General features: G+C 33.0%; 1 protein-coding gene across 21 annotated transcripts in view; it reads right to left on the reverse strand.

Moving 5' to 3' along the window:
- Positions 1-15,299, reverse strand: part of LOC143229430 (uncharacterized) — a 252,158-nt gene that overhangs the window by 81,884 nt on the left and 154,975 nt on the right. For all 21 annotated transcript variants that reach the window (XM_076461752.1, XM_076461751.1, XM_076461749.1 and 18 more), the window contains one exon: positions 9,409-9,444. In XM_076461752.1, the coding sequence (XP_076317867.1) occupies positions 9,409-9,444 (36 nt within the window). The remainder of the gene's footprint in view (positions 1-9,408; positions 9,445-15,299) is intronic.

Genomic DNA, 15,299 nt, shown 5'->3' on the forward strand with positions numbered 1-15,299 from the left:
GAGTTAATGTATATTACATACACCCAATTTTTAAAGCAATTCATAAAAAAACAAGTTTATGTAATATGTGCCAACTTGAAAAACCAAGTATATTTGTAACATACTCAACTAACTTGAACAAGTTCTACTTACTCCAGTAAAATATTTCAGATTTAACAGTATCTTTACTGATCACCATTGAACTAAAATACATGAAACCAAGAAATATGTGTGCCATTAATACATGAATGACCAAATATCAGAAGTGGTTTTTCTATTAAAACAAGTTTCCTGGAGTACTAGCTACAAAATGATTTAGATAAAGAGGTAGGAGCCCATTAAAAATGTTTCGAAAGATAAATTTTCAAAAGATATTGTTTGCAATATAATGAAGTTTTAATTGTAATACAGTCATAATATTTTTGTTACATTCATGCTTATTTAAATATAAAATTTATAAAAGTTGTATTTAACAACAAATATGATTAAAATGTTTATGGAGGAAATAAGAACTACTGTCCGCCTCTTAAAAGCACTTGGGTTATAAGGTTTCATACTCTTGTCTTATATTGATTTTAGAACCAAAGTCGTTTTCTATCATCATGAGCTAAAATTATAATACACACACACACACACACGTATACAGCGATTTCTTTTCTTGTGAACATGCTGAAATGGCTTATTTGTAAATTATAATAAACAAGCAGCAAAAGTAAGCAAGATTTTATAAAAAAATTGCTTTTTTTGACAGGAAGAAATGGCTTTATTTATGTACTTTACTGTACATAAGATACTGATATTGCCAAATGTATTACCACCAACTATGGTAGAGACCTAGTATTCAAATATTTAAATAATTTGAAAGAAAATATTATTCAAATAAACAGCCAAGTATTTGAACAAAAGCTACTACTTCTTTAGCTTTTCCCTTTAGGAGGAGTTGCCATCCTTCAAACCTGTTGCCCTCCTCCAATCTTCTTTGTTGAATGTCAGGTCTCTTGTAATTCCTGTCTTGTTCATATCTTCTTCAGCCCTTGAATACTAGTATGGTTTGTTTAGTATACAGGTTTGATTGGTATGGGCTCATTATGGCCCCACACTGGCATTTTAGGTTTACTCCCATCATTCCAAAAGCCTTCTTTGTTTTTTCTTGCTAACTACTACCAGTGGTAATGTTCTCTTTAGTGCTTGTTGTCATCGCTTCCTCTTACATGACTGAGGCATCTCAGTCTTATTCTCATCGTTTCCTTGATTTCAGACTCCTGCCATTTCCTTAATTTGGTTATTCATTATTTTCTCATTCAGTAACACTCCCAACAGCATTCTCATTTATTCATAAACACAATAATGCCAAAAAAAAGAAAAAACTTGTACTGAATGAAAATGTGATGTGTGCTGCTGCTTTAGCAGTAATTTGGAAAACATACATTTGTATCTTAAAGGCTCAATTCAGCTTCCGAGTTAAATAATGGTGAACCGAGTGCACTCTGTAAAGTTTTTTCTGTCGTACTGTTTTAAGTTTGATTTTATTTGTATTCATGTGGTTTTGCTTCAATTCTGAAGCCTACTTTTACATTTATTGATATGGTTTACTTGTTTGAAATGAGGAGAAAAATATCAAGTTATTTCCTGTTTCCTGTATCAAAAAAAAGTAAACTGGATGAATGCAGTTCAATTAGAGCTAGTATCAGATAATGTCTTGTAGTATGATAGAGCATGAAGAGACTGCAAATATACTCTTCAAAAAAAGAAACGCAAAAGGCAAAATTTGAGACAAATTGATAACAAGTTTATTCCAGGTAGTTCTGTATGACATGTGTGAAACTTTGCACATTCACCGCTGAACATCCAAAGTCTGCAAAGGCGAAGTCCACGCTTCACTAGGTGAAGTTTAACGTCACTCAACATCAATAACGAGTATGCCCCCCGTGAGCATCAATAACTGCTTGGCATCTCCTGCCCATGGAAGCGATGAGATGACGAATCACATCCTGTGGAATGGCTGTACACTCAGCCTGCAAAGCTGTTGCAAGCTGAGGTAGAGTCTTCAGTTGAGGTTGTCGCCGTCGCAGACGTCGGTCCAACTCGTCCCAAAGATGTTTGATGGGGGTTTAAGTCTGGTGATCTGGAGAGCCAGGGAAGAACGTTGATGTTGTGGTGTCTCAAGAAGACAGTGGTGAGTCGGGTTGTGTGAGGACGGGTGTTGTCATGTTGAAAAACGTCGTTGAAGTTCACCATGATGGGTTACACATGGGGGCCTAAGAATCTCATAGATGGTTGCGTACGGTCTGATCGGAAATCCTACGCAGCCCTGGTATGGTTGAGGCAGTAGACGTCGCACCTATCCCGAAGGTGACGTAACCGGATGTTGCGATCTTGTGCGGGCGTGGTCACACGAGGTCTACCAGATCGTGGACGGTCACATGTTGATCCATGTTGTTGGTGACGATTCCATAGCCTTGTGATGATGCTTGGGTGGACATTCACAGCTCTGGCAACATCTGATCGAGATTCGCCTGCTTCCAAAGCGACCAATGGCGTTGTTGCGTTGTGCTTCAGTCAGTCTTGGCGTAACTGTATTGCATGTCGGTGGCTTAACACTGAGCTATGGAAACCGAGAACCCATCACTTTTATAGGGATTTTGCACATGTTGCACTTGCAGAACATGCAGATCTTTCAAACACATTTATTGGATACGCATGCGTTTTGGCGAAAAATCCGATGTTTTCGTCCGTTTTCAAAGTGCACAACTTTTATTGTCATTTTGGTCTGACAATCAGTGCCTTAACACGTGTAATATCACATACTCTGAGCTTGTAAAGTTATTAAAAATATTTCTCTTTAAAATAATAAAAATATCCCTTTTGCATTTCTTGTTTTGAAGAGTATATTACCCATATACTGTTGTGTGTAGATGTTAATGACAGTGAATCATTTAGACATAGTGAGCTGTGTGACTTTTGGAATTTGATTAAGAAAAATTACTTTTGTTTGAAGCATGAATAGTTGATAGTAAAAAAAACCCAAAAAAACTTGGCTATACTGTATGTAAAAATGTTGGAAAGCTTGGAGCTCAAAACAAAAATGGACTGAAATTCTCAAAAAAATAAGGCATTACTAAATCTATCTACGATGGTAATTAACATTTTTATATAAAAAATATTTCAACACAAAGAAGATTTAACTCATAAAGCTCTTCCGAAACTGGCTTCAGAAGCAGAAAAGTAGGCATATGAAAATGTATACATAAAAACCTTGACTTACAACAGAGATAATTGCCAAGGTATTTCAAACAGACTACAATGTATCTGTGAAAAACAATAATTCAATGAGTCTGAATTTCAGATTGATATACATGAAACAAATGGCATGGATATTGGATGCATACTTCACCCAACTAATGCATGCATCAATTCAGTGAATCTTACTGGGAGACATGAGAAAAGCCTTTATTAAAAACATTATAAAATATAAATATACGATTTCCCTGCTAACTGATGAAAATACTACACTCAACCACATATCCACTTTAATCCCCTACACTTGTGTTTTTCTCTCAGGTACTGGAAATTACAATTCCAGTGAACTTGTCAATTGTCTTGACTGAACTAAACAATGTTTCTGCAAAAGGCAGTTGAAATAGACAATAGAAAACTTCATATTACTAGGATGAACTAAATTATATTTACACAAAAGGTTAGTTGCTGTGGCTTGTGATGATACAGCAGTTATGCATAGTAAAAACAGTGATGTACAAGCATTGTTAAAAGATACGTTCCAGTCAATATTTATATGGCAATCATAGATTAGAGCTCTTCACTGTAGAAACTGTTTCAAGAATAAATAATTTTAAATCTTCTGTGGATAACTTATATGTATTGTACACCCTTGTGCAAATTAATTGAAACAAATGGTCATTTTACAATATTTTCAGCATGGCGGCCAGTGTAGGCTCGCTGGACTCGCTAATTTCCTTTAATAGTCATTTTCTCACACAGACGGCGTCATTAACTGTGTTTTGCAGTACAGTCAATCTATTTTTGGGATATATGACAAAATTTTGAGGAATATTACGTCATTCGAAATTGCATTAGAAGAGCAAGGACACAATACAAAAAACAACTTGTTACCAACTCAATGAAGAAAAAACAGTATCAATGGGGTCTGTAATACAGGAACTGGATGCAAGAACAATGAAGGAAGATATTATTCAGTGACGAGACTCATTTCTTCGTACAGGGTCAAAGAAGTCTGCATATTCGCAGATCTCCAGGTAAGAAACCTCGAGAATCTCACAGCAATCAATTCGTAAAATATCCCTTGAAGAAGATGTTTTGGGGCTTTTTCATTTACTATGGCGTTGGAGGCTTACATATCATAGAAGGTATGATGCGAGGACCACAGTACATCGAAGTTTTGCAGAGAAGAGTTGTTCCAGAATTGAAAAAGAGATTTCCAGATGGATCTGGCATTTTTCAGCAAGATCTGGCTCCATGCCACACATCAAAACTTGTGAAGAATTTTATGATAACAACACGAATAAAAGGTGTTGGACTGGCCTGGAAACTCTCGGAACTTAAATCCTATTGAAAATCTTTGGGCGAAAGATTTGAAAGTAATTTTGGATTCTCAGAAATAAAAAAATTGAAAAAGTCGTAATTTTCCCATCTTGTTTCAATTAATTTGCACAAGGGTCTACCATGCATCACCAAAAACAAAGGGAATTACAAATCTGTGCATATCTCTGTGAAATTCAACTGTTAAAGTATATGATGGACTGCTTGAGGCTTTAGATCAGTTTGAGCAGTGTAGGAAAACTATGAAGCTTTAATAAGATATTTTGAGGAAGCTGAAAATGAAAACACAGACAAAAGAAGCATTTATACAGGTCTTCTTGAGAAAATAATGTACGCTGAATTTCTTTTGAATCTTGGATTGATATGTGATTCACTGCAAGAATTATCATAACTTAACCTTTGATTTTAAGTCTTGAGACATTAATTTGCACACAACCTATCAAAAAACAAAAAATCAGGTTAATGTTTTTGAAGAAAAAATCCCGGTACAGGGACCATATAACAATAATCATATCATTACTGTTGTTAACAGAAAGGAAGTTAAAAATGTCTCTCTTTACAAAACATATAAAATTACTAAACTACCCATAAATCCTGGAAAGTCCTATCAAAGATTGAAGTTATTAATCAAAAACAAAAAAGTTAGCAGATCTACCACAATGGGCTAAGGTGTTATCAGTATTAGCCAGACATGTCCAACAATATTTAACTTACAGTTACACTAAAATTCAAAATTTTTTGCAGAAGATTTTGATTAAATGACAAACAAATAGTTCAAGGATTTCATGAATATCTGCAGAAAAAGAAAATATCCAGCACACTGTTTCCTTTTCACAACATGTATTGGCCTTAGTGCTTATTTCTACAAACAAGTGTGAGGAAAGATTCTCCCAAAGAAATTTAATAATCGCATAGACTAGGTCTTCACTTTTGACACTACTGTATCCAACCCAATGTTTATTTGAATGGTTTGCTACCCAATAAAGTATGCCACATTATGGTTACTCCAAGATTGACATAAGGCAACAAACACCAAAAGCAAGGCACAAAAACATGATGATAGAAATCTAATTAAATACTACAATTTAATAAATTAAATAATTTTCATTGCCATTTTATTGTTTGCTCACTCGTCAGATGACAAAATATTAAACATCACAAGTAGGACTCTTTTGGATTGGAATAGAGTAACAACAGGAAAAGATTATAGGATATAGAGGGAATCTTTTTACTGAGAAAAACAAACAAACACTACACATATACAGTTTGTAAGACACCTGCAGGATTTTGGGCTTCTTGTACCACTAGTGGTGAATAAGTTTTACAATGAAAGTGCATCAGCTTTTTGTCTACAGAGTTTAAGCTGGTAAGAAGGTTTTTTATCATACAGTTTAAAGTCAGAATAAGGTGGAAACAAAATGTATTTAAACTAAATTCAAGTAATATAAAATCCTCTGATATTTTATACAATTACTTGTGCCATTTGACACATAGCTACTATCCCATTTGCCATTCAGTCATCATTATCATCATCACTTTGTTTGCTTTCTTATAGCAAAGCCACAATGGGCTATATGCTGAGCCTACAAAGAGGAATTGAACCCCTGATTTTAGCATTGTAAATCTGAAAACTTACCACTGTACCAGCAGGGGACATCATCACCAGTTTCTTGTTTATAAACTGGGCCTTCCTTATCCTCTGTTTTCGATGACACAAAAACAGATTTGTTACTTACAAGCATTTTTTTAACTGCATGTAAGTTGATCTTGAACTATGTCAGGGGCTGGGATCCATTTGATAATCAATTTTTGGTCACCACTTAACATCTTGCTATAGCAATCCTGGTGCATTGATATGTCATGGAACTTATCTAAGCAGTATTACCCTGTCTGATAATGAAAGCTAGCATTGATTTTATTGTCTTTAAATTTTTACATTCTACAGTAATTCCTGTAAACAATCTAAAAATGATATCCATTCGTTTTCATAAAATATTATGTACTTTTATATGATTGAATAATTTTCACTAAAATTGGGTCACATTTTGTTATGTTTAAGATTTTGACAACCACTGCTATAGATTTCTCTAGACCAATTGCAATGTGTGAGCCTTATAGATCATTCTATAATCCAAACATAATAATAAAATATGTTAATTGTGGTAAACAAAATAATAATTTCATCTAAGTAGGAGATTTTTCTTTCAAATTTGTAAGAAAATCCTCATGTGACAGAAAAAATTAATATTACTTTTGAAATCTGCATAGGTGGATCATAGACAAATCTGTTATTAAAACCAAAACAACTTTTATGAAGTTTAAATTTACAGGCTTGTCTAATTGGCTCATCTGGTATGAAAAAGACAATCTTTTCCTTTTGTGGCATAGAAGAGTTGATGATAATGAATGTCATTTATACTGGATGTTTTTTTTCTAGATAAATACAGCGTGCACATGGATTTCTGTAGTACTGTGTGCATTAAATTTGATTACTGGAAATAAGTCATATCAAAATATATTTTCTACCTTATTAATAGACGTATTCAAAGTATTCCATATCCAGCAAAGTCACTGATACTATAGGTTTCCAGTCATTATGTGATTCCCCATTAAAACCATTCTTACATTCTCTTCAAGGACTGCAGAGAGTTTTTGCATATCAGTTAACTGGGTAATCTGCTTCATTACACATTTGATATACAATGTGCCAGATATCTCATACATCACACTTGGACAAAGTATCAAAACATCTGTATCCAATGTCGCAATTATGACTGATTAGCTGTCTGGAAAAACATGTGCATACAACAGAAACTTAGTGTCTGCTTCCTCCTGTGTTGTTTTGAGATCTTCAGACCCTTCTATTGTCTCTTGTGTAATTCTGGAGCACTTATTGACACAAGGTAGATACTGATATATGGTGCTCAGTTTGTCTCTAAGTCAGTGTTTGTCAGTCCTCAGTAAGGAACTGTAGCAGTTTGATTTTAGTGGTATCACAAGAAAACAACCACCTCCTGTTCTTAATTTTGTGCCCAGGTCTTATCTTATTAAACACTATTCCCTCACTTCAAGATAATTAGTAAGAGTTTGATTTAAGTAGGTATAGTGTTTAATCATTACTGAGACTCAGGTGGCCATTCAGTTTTTCCCATATCCTAACATTAAGCCGTGAGCTACAAATGTCCACCACATTATTTTAATCTATGAGCACAAAGAGCTGACCAAAAAGCATTGTTATGTTTATTCACTCCAGGTGGTAACAACTGTGCACACAGCCCATAGACAAATATACAGTCATGTGAAAAAGTTAGGAAACCCTATGAAAGCCTGTGTATTTTTGTAACATTTTTGGATATATAGATATTTAATCTCAATTTCAACAATACTGAGAGATTATAGAAATATAACTAAACAAATAAAACTGAAGAAAAGACTTCTCAAGGTCTTCTGTAAATGTAATTCTACAAAAATGCATATTATAACTGATGAAAAAGTTAGGACACCCTACCTCCCTAATAGCTAGTGTTACCCCATTTGGCTGAAATAACTGTAGTGAAACGCTTCTTGTAGCCATCTACCAGTCTCTGACATCAGTCTGAAGAAAGTTTGCCCCACTCCTCAATGCAGAATTCTTTCAGCTGTGAGATGTTTTAGGGGTTTCTTGCATGTACAGCCAGTTTCAAGTCACCCCACAGTATCTCAATGGGATTAAGATCTGGGCTTTGACTCGGCCATTCCAGGACTCTCCATTTCTTAGTTTTCAGCCACTCCTTGGTGGATTTACTGGTATGTTTTGGGTCATTGTCGTGTCGCAGGGTCCAGTTCCGCTTCAGCTTTAATTTTCGTACAGATGGTCTTACTTATTCCTCTGTTTTGGTGTCCAAATAATTCAGTTTTGGACTCATCTGTCCAAAGAACATTATTCCAGAAGTTCTGGTCTTTGTCTACATTCTCCTGACAAACGTCAGTCTGGCCTTGATGTTTATCTTAGAGAGAAAAGGTTTCCTCCTTGCACACCTCCCATGCAAGTTAAACTTGTGCAGTCTCTTTCTGATTGTAGAGGCATGCATTTTCACATCAACAGTAGCCAGAGCTTCCTGTAGGTCCCATGATGACATGTTAGGGTATTTGGAGACCTCTTTTAGCATCTTGTGGTCTGCTCTCGGGGTGAACATGCTTGGACGACAAGACCTGGGCATGTTGGCAGTTGTTTTGAAAGCCCTCCACTTGTTGACTATTTTCCGAACAATGGAATGGCTGATTTCAAAATCTTTTGGGATCTTTTTAAATCCCTTACCAGACTCATAAGCTGCTACAATTTTCATTCTGAAGGCCTCAGACAGCTCTTTTGCTATCACCATGGTGCTCATTCTCACTTCAACAGTCAGGAGCACACCAAACTAAATGTCTGAGGTTTAAATAGGGCAAGCCTCATTCAAAATGCTGAGTAACAATCTTCTTATCATGTGCACCTGGTATGATATACCTGTGTGCGAGTTGAGCCATTTTAAGTGGGAATAAATGTGGGGGTGTCCTAACTTTTTCCTCAGTTAGAATATGCATTTTTGTAGAATTACATTCACAGAAGATCTTGAAAAGTCTTTTCTTCAGTTTTAATTGCTCAGTTATATTCCTATAATCTCTCAATATTGTTGAAATTGAGATTAAATATCTATATATCCAAAAATGTTACAAAAATACACAGGCGCTTTCATAGGGTGTCTTAACTTTTTCACATGACTTTATATTACATATCAGTTACAAATATATATAAGAAAAACAAATTCAATATTAAATTGTGTTTATGGATTTATATACTATATAATAAAATATACATATAATGTTCCTTACCTTTGATGCTGTGTAAATATTCAATCCACTGTCTCCCTAATAAAAAATAAAACAAAAATATAATTAAAAAAGTTTAAAAAAAATACAAGAACAATAAAAATAAGCTCCAACTTATTTTTTTGGTTTTCCATAAGAAACAAATGTTAAAACCACCAAACATTACAATAACAGATATACAGAAGTAATTAATTTGTAATTATTCATACTGTTAAACTTCCATTTTAAGATGCATAAAACATGTTTCTTAATCTGAACAATACACAAACGAAACAAAACAAAATTAACAAATAACACAATTACAAAGACACAAACAGTTGAAAATCTATTTAACTCATTAACTTGTATTATTACTTGGTTTTTGTTTATCTTGAAAAAAGCAAAAAACAAATACTTAGGGATATGTACCATATAAAATAATAGGGACTGACCAAACTGCGTTAGGCACTGGTCTGCTATCATAATGAAATTTATAAATAACAAAAAAATCAGCAACATCTAGATATCATGCCTTGTATTCCCTTAATTCTGTATTTACAATTTATTTTTCGCATTTAAGCAGCTTGCTTCTAATCAGATGTTATTTTGATATGTCAGTTGATTTCAACTATGTTATCTCACACTTTGCAATTTTGAGTCAAAATCATGCATCAACCATGTTTCACGCTTGTCAAATGACAGTCAATATGAACTGCTAGTGCATTTCCCCATTATTCCAACCAATAAATACCTTGGAGTAGAAATAATCTCTGGATATTTCTAATAAACAAAGAGACTAAACCACTCAAATAATACATCAATTTTTTGTTTCTCCCAGGGTCTTAAATCTGGGAATCTGAACATTATGAGTCTCATTTAAGAGAGAATTCAAGGAAAAAAAACATGTTGATTGACTAAAATAATGATACTTATAAAAAATTAGCGACATTTTATTTTGTAAGAGGCTTTTAAGACTTCACACAGCATATTCCACCTTTTAAGCACAATTAAGTCTTTGAATTTCCTATAACAATTTTTAAAGCTATTCAAGGTTATTTGAAGACTTGTAAAAAAGTCTGGTTATAAAAGCAATACCATCTCAAATAGATAAAATTTTGTGATGCAAGATCTAGAAATCTTAACAGGACAATTTTGGACAAATAAACATTGATATCATAAGTACATCAATCTGAGGCAAACGTAACAAACTATTTTTGTTGTAAACTAAACAAATAAAAAAAATATTTCCAACAGATATTAAACCTTCCTTTTTGAAGTGCACTGAACATAGCTTATATTCAGACAGATACAACTTTTAATGAGAAACTGAAAGGAGACAAGCTAAACAGAAAGTGTAGATTAATTTAATCATGTGTGTCTATCTTTCTGTGGTAGTTTTGTAGTATTTTTATACTCAGTGAAGACATAATATTTTCCTGTGGTTGTGTTACTTAAGGCTTATGAGGCACAGGGTATTTTTATTGGAAAAGTATCCCAGATTTGATTTAACTTTAAACTGTTTGTAGTAGACAGATATTAAAAGTTAGAATATGTCTGAACTTGTAACTGAGCTTAAACACTAATCAGAAACAGCTAACTCTGTCATAATTTGAGTATATTAAAATATAATTTGTTATACTGTACAAGGAACTCATATCTTTTTATGGCAGTTTGATGATAACTGTATGCTCAATGCAGATGTAAAAGCTTCCTGCTGCTCTGTTATTTAAGGCTTATAAGTGTGGTATTCCAAATATAAACCTAGCATTCAGTTACTTGATCTCCATAATAACTGAATATCTCAGGATCCAGTAAGTAAAAACAACAGGCATAGTGACTTGTTATAGAGGTAATGAAAGAAACAAGACTTGATGTGAATTTGAATAAAATCAAACAGTTTAATTACTGAAAATATAACAGAAGGATGGTTCAATAACTAAATTAGAATTATTGTACTGTGTAAAATTAACAAATGTAATAAACTGTATCACGGTGAAAAGTAAATGAAAAAAGCTGTATTTTAACAAAAAGTAAAATGAAGATAAACTATACTGAAGATAACACACGTGATCAGCAATTATTAAACTGAATAATGACTCCATCAAAACAGAAAGGAATCTGCTGAAGAATCTCAAAATGCTACCAAATTACACATTCTCTCTGTGACTGATAGTCAGAAAATTAAATGAAAAGTACCCCGAGATATCTGTTCCATGCAACAATTGTAGAGCAGACATGCATATACAAGGTAAAGTAGGACAGTACAACTATGCCATGAAACAGTAGATAACAGCTTCTTTAACAAGATTGTGCTAGAGAAAGTAACATTTATGGCTTAATTAACACATAACATTAAATGATTAAAAGGAACCTTTTGGTCCATCTAGACCATCCTGTCCATTAAATGAACTAAACACTTAAAAGAAAAATTAAAAACTAGTCCTTATTACTCAAATATTTACCCTTTTATGCTTAACTCTCTTAAATTAACTGAATTTATCATATTTGAAGGGAACCTGTTCCAAAGGCCATCCATCCTGTTAAATAAATAAAGCTACTTTAGCTGAAGATGATTCCTACTCTGCCAAATTTATATCTGTGTCCAGTGTCTCCTTGCCTTTCAATTCTCACCATTAAGTTAAAAAAAACAATAAAAAATGATGATGCATCAATACTATAGTCTTAATAATACCTTAATAATCTTAAACACCTCAATTATATCCCCTCTAACTCTTCTTACTTCAAGAGAAAAGTTCAGAGGCCTTAAGCTATCCTTGTATGACAACCTTTCCATTATATCATCCTAACAGCCTTCTTCTGAGTATCCTTCACAAAACTTCAATGTCCTTTCTAAGGAAAGGAACTAAAGATTAAACACAGTAGCCTAAATGCAGCATAATAAATTACTTTAGATTGATATTATAACCTCTTTAGACTTGTATTCAATAATTCTGTAGATAAAATCCAAAGTCCTATTTGCTCTGCCATCAGCTAGAGGACAATGTTTAGATGGTGTAAAGGACTGATGAACTAGAACAAAAAAGTCTTTTTCTTCTGTAACAAAATTAAGATAATTCCTATCAAAAGTATACTCATAATTAAAATTTATTACAACTAAAATTCATCTTAGATTTATTTGCTAAACCCAAATCCTTTTCTAAAGCAGTAGCATTATCCTCACTGCCAGCAACATACTTTCAATGTCATCAACAAATTTAAATAATCTATTGACCATTTCTTCATCTATGTCATTGATAAAATTAAAAAAGAGCAGAGGATCTAACACTGAACCCTGACATATCCCACTCATAATATTAATCCAGTTTGACAGAACTTTATATGTAATAATCCTCTACTTTCTTCTGTCTAACCACTTTTCTATCCAATGAGCCAATCTATATACAATACCTAAAGTGATGAGTTTTAAACAAGCCTTCTTTACAGCACCTTGTCAAATGCTTACTTAAATTCCAGGTACAACAAATCCACACCTGTACCCTTATCTACAGAACATTAACATCTTCAAAGAATTTAAAGAGATTAGTAAGGGAAGATTTTCCTTTAGTGAAACCATGTTGACTATCCAATAAAATTTTCAACTTTATTAAACTACGTTGCAAAGCATCTTTTATCAAACTTTTACAAACTTTTCCCACAATTGATATATGACTAACGAGTCTATGATTACTGAAATAATTTCTATATATACTTTTGTTTCAAAAAAAAAAAAAAAAAGAGTAACATTAGCCAATTTCCAATCTTCTAGCACCTCCTGACACTTCAGAGCCTCAGAAAAAGTAGCAGTGTGGCTTACATAACCAATCTTTAATCTCATGCAGAACCCTTAGGTAAATATAATCTAGTCCAGGAGATTTAGCATTTGTGTAGCTTCCCAAAGTTTTCTTAGCAAGCTCAGATTTAATATAGTCATCTTGTTTCCATCTAGCAACTGTTCAGGATCAGTGATATTGCACAAATCCTCAACAGTAAGAAATAAAATGAAGAAAAACTAGAATTTAATAACTCAAATATTAGACTTTGTCTTCCTTCATGAGTTGACTCAAACAGTTAGCAATTTATATGCATAAAATTAAAATTTCACATAACTGCAATCTCATTGACAGTTGAATCCTTTATCTCACTGTATTATTAATTTTATCACCTACATATAGCAGTTTGTAACAAATTTCAACTAAAAACCTTTTCCCTTCATAACCAGTGACAGAAATCCAAACAGGTTTAACCTCATAGCTATCAGCTTTGATATTCTTAACATGAACAGAATTTAGCTCATATTTTAAATATAATGTTACTTCTCTTTCTTTTATTTTATTACTCTACTCCTAGTAAACAACCTATAATCTTGTACTAAAGAACTTGTATTAAAATTTTCTGCATTCAGCCAGGTTCAATTATATCAAATTCTCTGTTCCGACCAATGCTCTAAAGTCATCCATTTTATTTCTTATACTTCTAGTATTACAGGAATAATAGTTTAGCCTAACATTAAAACTATATTTGTACCTTGTTCCCACACTATATCTTTTTTTTGGCCCTCTCCACTATCTAATCCCAGTTTAAATTTGCCCTTACAGTTGAGCTAATATCCCTTGCAAATAAGTGAGCTCCTACTCCATTTTCACAGTGAACAGATCCTACATATCCAAGTGGCCAATCTGATATTCCTTACCTTTTAATCTAAGCCTACCATTCAGCCTTAATAGTCTACTTGTAATTTCATTGCCACAGTTAATTTTTTGCAGTACCCCTGGCAGAATTAAGTTCATATGGCTCATTTCTTTGAATGTCTTTATTAATATCTTGTGCATAGTAATAATAAGCTCCACTGACCTATCCTTCCCTAAGTCATTAGTCCAGATGTGCACCACAAAGAGTATATCATTTTATTTAGTATCCTTCACTATATTACTTGTTATATCTACCAGCCCTACCCTTGGACAGTATAATCTAATTCTTTTCTCCCTATTTATTCCATAGGCTATCCTATCCACATGCTTTACTAAAGAATCTCCAATAACAATAACCTTTTATTTATCATTCCTATCCCTATCCATTCCTTTTATTATCCTTCTCTCTTCAAGTTCATCATCTGTAGCAGCTAAAGGCTGAAACCTGTTACTTTAAAAAACCTGCTTGTCATTATTAATCCACTACCACTATCCCTATCAGTAGTTTTAACCATTTAAAAGTCACTATTATCCACTATAGACTTCAAATGCAAAATTTTAATCTCCTTTCTAAATCCTGCACATGACCTATCCAGTTTTATTTTCAATAAGAGCTCCAAATAAAATTGATTTTCAAGTTTATAGATATAAAATATACATTAGAGAAGAATGAGATATGTATTATATACATACTGACTAATGTGGTTCAACAAATACTAATTACAAGAAATGAACCAAGATTTCTCCACCTCAAATGTTATAATAAATAAGCTATTGCCAATGATAATAATTGCTTGAAAATGTCACTACTGTTATCTTATTATGTATGTACCAGTGAAATGTAAAGTACTAATTGTGTAAATACACTTATAATTTATCTTAAATTTTGGATTTAGAAAAATAATACAATTACATAGTTTCTAAGGCTACAAAATCAAAACAGGTTTGAGTTTTTAGAATTGTAAGACACAAGAAATGTTAATTTCAAATCCTGGCCAAAGAACTAATAGAAGAGAATGGAATGTGTAAGAAGAAAGGTTAGTAAATTTATATTAGTAAATTAAACTTAAAATTTCCAACTACCAACATAATATAAACCTGAAAAGAAATATGATTTTCTGTATTTTATTTTGATGTTATTGAGCATTGTAAGTCTATACTCAATGAATGGTTTGAATGTGTTGCTTAAAAATAGGCAAATAGAATAGCTTGTTTTTTTATTTACTG

Source organism: Tachypleus tridentatus, chromosome 10, assembly GCF_004210375.1.
Source record: "Tachypleus tridentatus isolate NWPU-2018 chromosome 10, ASM421037v1, whole genome shotgun sequence".
Classification (NCBI taxonomy): domain Eukaryota; kingdom Metazoa; phylum Arthropoda; class Merostomata; order Xiphosura; family Limulidae; genus Tachypleus; species Tachypleus tridentatus.